This window comes from Temnothorax nylanderi, unplaced genomic scaffold (assembly GCF_030848795.1).
Source record: "Temnothorax nylanderi isolate EJ_2023f unplaced genomic scaffold, tnyl_v1.0 TNYL_tig0747_pilon, whole genome shotgun sequence".
NCBI lineage: Eukaryota > Metazoa > Arthropoda > Insecta > Hymenoptera > Formicidae > Temnothorax > Temnothorax nylanderi.
This window is the reverse complement of record NW_027249809.1, coordinates 55,777-66,296: the sequence shown is the minus strand read 5'-3', so window position 1 is coordinate 66,296 and position 10,520 is coordinate 55,777. Positions and strand designations below refer to the sequence as shown.

Below are 10,520 nucleotides of genomic sequence, written 5' to 3'. Positions count from 1 at the left end.
GACGACGCTCTCACAAAAGAAAGATCCCTGCTATAAACAAAACAGTTGAAACCATGTAACGACCCCGCCGGGGCGTCACGTGAAAACGGTGACGTCGGTTCTATGACGTAGGGCTCCGATGGCCAATCACCCTCCCGAAACTGGTGGTACCCAGCCTGGAGGGAGTTTCGCCTCGGAGGTGATAAAGGGATCGCCGCTGCGCCGCGGAATCGATTTCGCTCGCAGATCACCGCTAGTACACCGCTTTTCTAAACCGCCTTGCTATACCGCCGCCGTTTCGCACTCGCTTGCTGAACCGCTTCTCGCTGCTCTCGCCGTGCTCAACTCTGTGCGCGCTCACGGCACTTGCCTAAAAGTAACCTGTGTTAACTGTACATATTTGACATTATAAACGCTATTTTCTCTGTACTTGCTGTGTCTTCTCTTGTGGTTGTCTTTACCTCGCGCCATCCCGCGCTAACGCGTGCCCCCGAACATTCTGGTCCTTCGAGCCGGATCATCGCCGGCAACCGCGATCGGGAGTGCCTAAAACAGAAGACACCATGAGTCTTGACCATAGCGCCATGCTGAACAGCCAACACGAACTCTTCGTACGCATCTCCAACGCAGTCGAAAACCTGAAGAAGATGGGTCAGGCGAATATCACCCTCTCTGCCGTCGAGACTCGCATTCGCCTCCTCGACGACCACTGGGCGAAGTTCGAGAGCCAGCATGACCTTGTTCGGGCCTGCTACAAGGACCGCTACGCTGAGAGTGAGTACGCAAAATTAGACTTACTCGACCAAGCCGAGAGCGCTTACGTGCTCCAGCGTAGCATCCTGTCCGAACAGGCGAAGCTCTTCAAGGCCGCGTCGGCTTCCGCGTCCGTCACGGCGTCAGATCAGGGGGGCGAACACGCGCCTCGCGTCTCGCTGCCCCGTATCAACTTGCCGCAATTTTCGGGCGCCTACGAGGACTGGCCATCTTTCCGCGATCTCTTTCGGTCGGTCATCGGCGACAAGCCGGCGATTCCGCCAGTCGAACGGCTGCACTACCTCCGCTCGTGTCTCAAAGGGCCGGCTGAAAAATTAATAAGATCGTTAACCATTACGGGCGAAAATTACGATCGCGCGTGGGCGCTACTCTGCCAGCATTACGAGAACAAGAGGGAGCTGATACGCTCCAACTTCGCCACGTTTACCGCCGTGGCGAAGATGAAAGCCGCTACCGCCGACGAGCTCAGCCGCGTCCATAACGCCGCCACGTCCGCCGTGAATGCTCAAGAGAGCATTGGGAGGCCCATAGCTTCGCACGGCATGGACCTTTTCAACCACCTCGTCATCGAACTGTTCGACTCGCGAACGCGTCTGGAATGGGAATCCTCCTCGGGAGATTCCTTCGAACCGCCGTCCCACGATACGCTGATGAGCTTCATCTCCAAACGGATTCTCACGTTAAACGCCGCGAATCCGAAGAACACTACCAAACCCGCGAGTGAACCGTCACGGTCCGCGAAAACCCACGTCGCGAAGCGTTCCGAGCCTTCTCAGTGCCCGCTATGCAAGGGGAAGCACTCGCTCATGGGGTGCCCCGACTTCAAGGCCAAGACAGCCAGTGAGAGGAAGACTGTGGTCGAGACCAATAAACTCTGCTACAACTGTCTCGGCAATCATCTGGTGGTGAAGTGTCAGTCTACGCGAAACTGCTTCACATGCAACTTGCGTCACCACTCGATGTTGCACGACGCGTACGTTTCCACGCCGAAACCTGCCGCGGAAGTCAGCGCGCTTTCCGCCGCCGGAAAGACCGAAGACCGTAAGGCGATTCTCCTCGCGACCGCGCGCGTGACCATTGCCGACCGGCACGGAGATCCCCATGAGGTTCGGGCCCTCATAGACCAGGGCTCCGAAGTGTCGATCGTGTCGGAGTCCTTGGTGCAGCGGCTACGCCTGCCGCGATCGCGCACGCGAGTGTCTATCTTTGGCATCGGCGGCTCACACTCGGGGTCCACTCGGGGCAAGGTGTCACTGAACGTTACGTCGAGGACCACCGGGGACTCGTTCACCGCCGTCGCGTTCGTGCTTCCGCGTCTCTCGCTCTACCAAGGCTCCACGAACAAGTGCAGCACCACGTGGCCTCATCTTCAAGGACTCCCGTTGGCCGATCCGCGCTTCACCGCCAACGACCCCGTCGAGTTGCTGTTGGGCGCTGAAGTTTGCTCGACCATCCTGGAGGATGGTCTCCGCCGAGGCGAACCGCAAACGCCAATAGCTCAGAAGACCATCCTGGGATGGATCTTGTCAGGGGGCTGCGGTGCGACCTCCCTCGTTGGTCACCTCAGCTCATTCCAAGGCACCGCCGACCGTGACTTGGCCGAGCTGGTACGCCGCTTCTGGGAGCAGGAGAGCGAACCTCCCGCTTCCGTCACGCTCACTCCCGAAGAAGAGGAGTGCGAGCAACACTTTGTGCGCACCCACGAGCGCACCCCCTCTGGCCGGTACGTCGTCCGACTGCCGTTCGCCTCGCCGCCGAAGAATCTCGTCGAGACCCGCAAGCCCGCGGAGCGCCTGCTCACCGCCATGGAACGCAAGTGCGCCCGAGATCCCCGGTTCGGAGAGCTCTACCACGCGTTCATGCGGGAGTACGAAGACCTCGGGCACATGGAAGCCGTTGCTCCGTCTGACGAGAACCTACCTCGCGGAGCGTGCTACCTGCCGCACCACGGAGTGTTGAAGGAGGCCAGCACCACCACCAAACTTCGAGTGGTGTTCAACGGCTCACAACGCACCAGCTCCGGCGAATCGCTGAACGACCACCTCTTCGCAGGCGCTAACCTCTTGCCGGCACTCGCTGACGTGCTCTTGCGTTGGCGTCGGCACCGCTACGTGATGATCACCGACATCGAGAAGATGTATCGTCAGATCTCGGTCCACCCGGAAGATCGCGACCACCAACGGATCCTGTGGAGAAGTGCCGTCGACTTGCTCGTGCGCGTTCTCCGCCTGACGACGGTCACGTACGGCCTCAAGTGTTCGCCGTGGGTCGCGATTCGAACGCTCTTGCAACTCGCCGCGGACGAAAGGTCTCGGTATCCGCGCGGCGCGATCGCCCTCGAGGAGGACAGATACGTGGACGATGTCGTAACCGGAGAGGACACAATCGACGACGCGATCGCGGTGCAAACCGAACTACGCGAGCTCTGCACGGCGGGCGGGTTTCCGTTACGTAAGTGGGCCGCGAACTCCGAGGACATTCTCGTCGGCATCCCGCGGGAACATCGCCTTCAACGCGCACTGCACGTGTGGGAGAACGACACTCACTCCACTCTCGGCCTCCGATGGCACCCAACGGACGACGAATTTTCCGTCGCGATTCGTACGCGCGCGATCACCGAATTCACGAAGAGGCGTGTCCTCTCGGAGACCGCGCGATTGTTTGATCCGCTCGGATGGCTCACCCCCGTCGTGATCAGAGCCAAGATTTTTATCCAGTCCGCTTGGTTGAAGCGACTGGAATGGGACTCCCCCCTTCCATCGGCGGACGCTCAACTTTGGGCGCGCTTCCTGGGGGAGCTCCCGCTTCTCGAGGGTCTTCGCGTGAGCCGCTGGCTCAACTGCGGAGCTACGGAGTCTCAGGTCGAGATCCATGGCTTCGCCGACGCTTCCGAGCGAGGTTACGCCGCTGCCGTCTACCTCCGCGTCACGAGAGGCGGCTCCACCACGCTGCACTTGCTCGTGGCCAAGAGCAAGGTTGCTCCGATTCAGCAGGTGTCCCTCGCTCGACTCGAATTGTCCGCGGCCGCACTGCTCACTAAATTAACGCGACACGCTCGCGACACTTTACATTTGCCCGCAGCACCGATCTTCCTCTGGTCCGACGCCCGAGTGACACTTCACTGGATCAAGGGCCACGCATCCCGTTGGAAGACGTTCGTGGCCAACCGGGTGTCGCTCATTCAGCGGACTCTTCCCGAGGCTCGGTGGCGGCACGTTCCCGGACGCGACAACCCGGCCGACTGCGCTTCCCGAGGGATTGCGCCCGGCGAACTGATCGGCCATCCGTTGTGGTGGACGGGCCCGGCGTGGCTGCGGGAGGACCGAACCCGGTGGCCCGACGAGAACGACGAGATTCCCGACGCGGAGATGCCTGAGCGGAAGGCCGTCGTGTCCGCCGTCGGGAGGATCGAAACGGAGCCCGACACTCTCCTTCGATTCTCTTCGCTACACCGGCTTCTACGCGTCACGGCGTGGTGTCTGCGATGGCGACGCACCACCTCCCGCACCGACGATCCCCGTCCGGACGATCGGGCGAGAACGCTCACTCCGGAAGAACTCGACACGGCACTGTTCCGTTGGCAACGGGTGGTGCAATCACTTCACTACCCGGAGGAGATCAAGGCCGTCAGGGACGGCCGCACTGTGTCGCATCGCAGTCCACTCGCCAAGCTGAGTCCCTTCCTCGACGACAACGGCGTGCTCCGAGTCGGAGGGCGACTCAAGCACGCACTGCTTCCACATGACGCGCGACACCCATTGATCGCTCCAACGTCTTCCTGGCTCACTCGTCTGCTCGTGGAGTCCTGCCACCGACGAACCCTCCACGGCGGAGTGCAACTCACGCTCGGCACTCTCCGCCTCCGCCACTGGATTCCACGAGGCAGAGCCGTGGTGAAACAGCTGTTGCATCGATGCGTAATTTGCACCCGATGGCGAGCCGCGCCTCCGCAACCACCGATGGGCAGCCTTCCACGGGCCCGGGTCATCCCGTCGCGGCCCTTCCAGCGGACCGGCGTGGATTATGCCGGCCCGATTCTCATACGCACGACCAAAGGGCGAGGACATCGAGCGCACAAGGCTTTCATCGCCGTCTTTGTGTGCCTCGTCTCCAAAGCCGTGCACCTCGAAGTAGTCTCCGATTACACGACGGAGGCATTCTTGGCCGCCCTCCGTCGTTTCACGGCCCGCCGGGGACTCTGCACGGACATCTATTCCGACTGTGGCACCAACTTCATCGGGGCTGACCGGGCACTGCAGGACCTCTTACGCGCGTCGTCATCCGACGGCCGGCGCATCGCTCACGACGTCTCCACCCACGGAATCCGGTGGCATTTCAATCCACCAGCCGCACCGCATTTCGGCGGACTCTGGGAGGCGGCGGTGAAATCCACCAAGTTCCACCTGAGGCGAGTCATCGGCGAAACGACCCTCACCTTCGAGGAAATGGCCACCTTCCTCGCTCAGGTTGAGGCCTGTCTGAATTCTCGGCCGCTTCAGGCCTTGTCCGATGACCCAGACGACGTCACGGCACTGACCCCGGGGCACTTCCTTATCGGGGCTCCCTTGCTGGCAGCTCCTGAGCCGTCACTGGGAGAGAGGCCGGACAACACCTTAACTCGATGGCAGCTGGTGCAAAAGATGCGCGATCATTTTTGGCAACGGTGGTCGCGCGAATGCATCCAGCATCTCGCTTCCCGACCAAAGTGGCTATCTGCTGAGACCACCCCGGATGTCGGCTCACTCTGCTTGATGCGGTCCGAGATCGCTCCGCCGAATCGATGGCCCCTCGCAAGGATCATCAAGCTGCATCCTGGAGACGACGGCGTCGTCCGCGTAGTGACCGTCCGCACGGCCGCCTCCGAATTCGTCCGGCCACTCGTCAAACTTGTGCTGCTTCCCGGGGCCGCTGGCTCCACCACCACCGTTGCGGATGCGTGAGCCAAAACCATCCGTTGCGTTAGTTTTCGCGGTTCGCGCTACTTATGTCCGTCGGTTATTATTGTCACTTCGCGTAATTGTCTCTGACGGCCTTCCGCCAATGCACTCCGTGCACTTCACTTAATCGGTGATGTCGGCCTTCCGCCAATGCACTCCGTGCACTTCACTTAATCGGTGATTTCGGCCTTCCGCCTTAACTTAACACACACTCGCGTCACATCACTTCACGGCACCATGTATATACCGAAAAACATACATAGAAACATATCGTGCGAAATATGTTTCTCGCTCGAGATTCTCGCGTGTTATGACAATGCGCAGCCGCGCACCTCGCAACATGGCCGCTCGCACTCGCGCCGGGATTGCGATCATCAGTAATCGATCGCTAATCGATACTTCGTGCCGCGACTGCGATCGCCTCAGCGAGCGCACCGTCTCGTTTCGTCACCATATGACGAGGCGGGCGGGAATGTGTGAGATCGTGATAATTCGGTTGCATGTCAGCGCATGTCACGCTTTCTATAAAATAATCGCCTAAATAATTTCGCGTTAAGGGAATACCTCGCGGCACGTTATAGCATGGATCTTTCGTTACTTTCCGAAAGTTCGCTAATTGTTAGCAACAACACAGCCACGGTCGACCGGTCGCATAAACAAAGTCGAACGACGACGCTCTCACAAAAGAAAGATCCCTGCTATAAACAAAACAGTTGAAACCATGTAACGACCCCGCCGGGGCGTCACGTGAAAACGGTGACGTCGGTTCTATGACGTAGGGCTCCGATGGCCAATCACCCTCCCGAAACTGGTGGTACCCAGCCTGGAGGGAGTTTCGCCTCGGAGGTGATAAAGGGATCGCCGCTGCGCCGCGGAATCGATTTCGCTCGCAGATCACCGCTAGTACACCGCTTTTCTAAACCGCCTTGCTATACCGCCGCCGTTTCGCACTCGCTTGCTGAACCGCTTCTCGCTGCTCTCGCCGTGCTCAACTCTGTGCGCGCTCACGGCACTTGCCTAAAAGTAACCTGTGTTAACTGTACATATTTGACATTATAAACGCTATTTTCTCTGTACTTGCTGTGTCTTCTCTTGTGGTTGTCTTTACCTCGCGCCATCCCGCGCTAACGCGTGCCCCCGAACAGTATATATACACACAAAACATACATACATACATACATACATATATATATATATATATATATATATATTTATTTATTTATTTATTTATTTAATAATTTATTAATATATTTGTATAAGTACATTTAAACTGAAATTACTTTCATCAAAAAGCAGCTGAATATAAATAAAAGTATTATATATATGCATATTTTCATGTAGAGTTTATGATGTATTTTGTTATGTTATTTTAGATACAGACATTTAAATCAGAAGAAAAACATGCAATACTACTTATAGATGAAATGTCCATAAAGCCTGGTTTGCAATATGATAGAAGTACCAATGCAATTATTGGCCGACCAACAATGAAACTGTCAGGAGGAATGGATTCTTGTGATCAGCTAGCTACACATAGTATGGTATTTATGCTGTGCGGCATTACTACTAAGTGGAAACAAACCATTGGATATGAATATACAGCCAATTCATTTTGCCCGCAAGAAATGGCGAGAAAGATTTTAACAATTATTGAAAAGGCACACGATATTGGATTAATTATTAAGGTAGTACTTTCGGATATGGGAGCACAAAATAGGAGTTGGTGGAGACTTTTTGATATTACAGCTGGTAAATATAGTCAAATAAAAAATTTCACTCAACATCCATGTAACAATGAAGATAAACTATTTATTACAGCAGATTCAGTTCATGTTTTTAAAAATATTGCATGCGCATTAACTGCAGGTAACACATTTTATTTAGATGAAACAATAGTGAAAAAGTATAACTTACCACACAACGAAGTCTCTATCAAACCTATTCGTGAGGTATATATGCTAGACCAAAAAGATACTTTAAAACTGTGTCCACACTTAAAGAAAAATCAATAAATCCTGCTCACTTCGATAAAATGAACGTTGCTTTAAGCGTAGGATTATTAAATAACAATGTTGCTGCAGCCATATTATATCACATAGATAGAAAAAATATTGATTACAAGCATAAAACTACTGCGTGGTTTTTAAGCACAATATACAAATGGTTTAAGCTTATGACTAGTCGTTATGAGAAACTTGCGCTATCCCATTTTCAGGAAAATATATACACAGAAAATATCACTTTTTTAAAGTAATTTAATGAAATTGTTTATGGGATAACAGTAGTTGGAGATGGAAAGTGGAAACCATTCCAAAGCGGTTTGGTACTTTGTACCCAAACTGCTCTCGATATACAAGATGAATATTTAAACAAACAAAATTTTAAATATTTATTATTAGGCAGATTTACTCAGGATGCGTTAGAAAATTTATTTTCGACAATACGTGGGCGAACATCCGTACCAGACGCACGAGAATTTAAACAATCATTGCGCCTTATTTCTCTATCACAATTTCAGGCAAATATTGATCGTGGTAATTATTCTGTTGTTGATACGGATCACCTTGTGCAATATTGTACAGAAATAAAACAGTTAGAAAATAAAAATAAGTCTAAAGACATACAATGTCTCGAGAGCATTGAGAATGAAATATGGGATGATTGGGATGAAGAACTACATACTCCACTAATGCGAAATGAACCTTTAAATAATGAAACGCAAACTGCATTGTATTATTTGACAGGTGCATTATTACGTAAAATTAAAACAAATTACAAACATTGTACTACATGTTTTAATGCACTTGTAAATACTGATACAAATTCAAATGATGATGTCAATAATAGTAATAATATAAGTCTTTTCACCAAATTAAGAGAATATAAGACAAATGTATTGTATTTTCCTACTATGGATGTATATAATATCATATATAAATGCGAAATATTATTTCGGCAATATGAGACTGATTTATTATCTAATAAGTTAAAACCTATAGAATTAGTTAATAAATGTTTACAAATATATTCGACGGATTTTATTCCAGCATGTCATAATATTATATATAAACTACTAAAAATATTTGTTATTTCACGTATACATTTTGTTTTAAAAACAGACTGTGATAAGAACTTTGTCAAAGCTATTCCTTCTTCTAGTCGCAGTGTCGCAATGAAGAAATCTGTGATAAATTATAAATGTTATGAAAAAAAGAAGTATATAAGTAATAAAAAAGAATAATATATTTTTTATATTTAATTTTTAGTATTTATTTGTTTTTCCTTCTTTTTAATATTAATTCTTATAAAAGTGTAATTTGAAATTGCCACGTTATGGAGCCAAAATGGCTGACAATTGCGTTAGATCTAGTGACTTTATTGGTAACGGTACCACAGTCGCCATCTATAACAACTCTACCTTACCATCACTAACACATCAGCGACTACCATAGATGTCGACATATACACAATCTCTTTACGATTTACATTACCCTTTAAAAACACCCTGCCTCTGCGTCAAACAAAAGGAAAAGCGTGCATTTCTTCTCGGTGCGAGGCTCAGGGAAAAGGACCTTCCTTTCGGATCGACTTCCCGAAAATCCCGAATTGCGTTGGACACCGCTATTCCTCGGGGTCGGAATCGGACAAGGCTCGTGGACATTTGATCATCCCGAATGGTCATCGACAAACAACGATAAGTACTTTGTTGCTCTCAATTCCGGCCCACGGATACCGCGTGTACCGCATTTGCATGCTCGTACGAGCACGTCCGAATTATCTCGGATAATTGTGTTAAAAGACGACACTCATTCTCGTTTCATAGCATTGCGTCGTTCCCTGGCCCTCGGATGGCCATGCCCTGTGCAATATTCATCTCTCAAGTTGTCGCGTTTTCGAGTACGCTCGTATATTATAACAACGACGAAGTGTTTCGCCGCCCGGTTGCGATGAGAAATTCCAGAAGTTGTTTACTCTAACGAACCGTGTAACCTTGACTCGTTTTTTGCATTATCGATTTGGTTGTTACCGTGTATATAAGCAATACGTCTAAGCTCACGAGATTCCACGCCTGTATTGCGTTGTGCAATTTATAATTCCTGCGTTGATTTGGTTACGGTCACATTACTCATATCACGATTCGTACATGAATATCTCAACATATTCATTGCGTTGCATTCATGTGCATTACACTCTTTACATTCGAACATTAACGCTACATGTCTATCTTATTTACGGTGGAATCTTGACATGTCGGTTGCTATTATTTAATTGCGGCACACCTGTTGTGTGATATCTCTTGCGTTTATTCATGTGTGTTTACTCGTATTTTACTCCTGGCGTTAATTTAGTTTAATTATTCTTCGCGGTGTACTTTGCGACGACTTATTTACGTTATATTCTTTGCATTGTATTTATTACATTACAATTACTTTAACCCATTCCCGTGACTTGCGTTTTGGTTTCACATTGATTACTTGCGTTCCATTATTCGCGTTACATATCGTATGTCAATTTACTTGCGTTACATTTAATGCGTGCATTATGTAGATCAGCTGTTGCTTTCGTATCTTTCTGACTGTAGATTTCTCACACTACTAAACTGTATTACCGTCACGTATCGGATTTTATTGGGGTCTCACTACTATTATTATGCTTGAGTGATGATACGTTCATTACATCATTCTCATTTATTACTTACATTCTTGGTTTGCGTTGCCACTTTTACCTTTATGACTTACATGTTCATCTGGCGGTACTTTAAATACTTTGTATGAATTGCGTTATATGTTATATCTTGTAAACCTATATAATCATTATAATATTGTGTGG

At 50.4% G+C, this 10,520-nt stretch overlaps 1 protein-coding gene across 1 annotated transcript; it reads left to right on the top strand.

Moving 5' to 3' along the window:
• The first annotated feature begins 542 nt into the window (after positions 1-542).
• On the top strand, positions 543-5,693 carry LOC139785170 (uncharacterized). The gene has a single exon (XM_071724320.1). The coding sequence runs from the start codon at positions 543-545 to the stop codon at positions 5,691-5,693; it is 5,151 nt and encodes a 1,716-aa protein (XP_071580421.1).
• Positions 5,694-10,520: the final 4,827 nt, after the last annotated feature.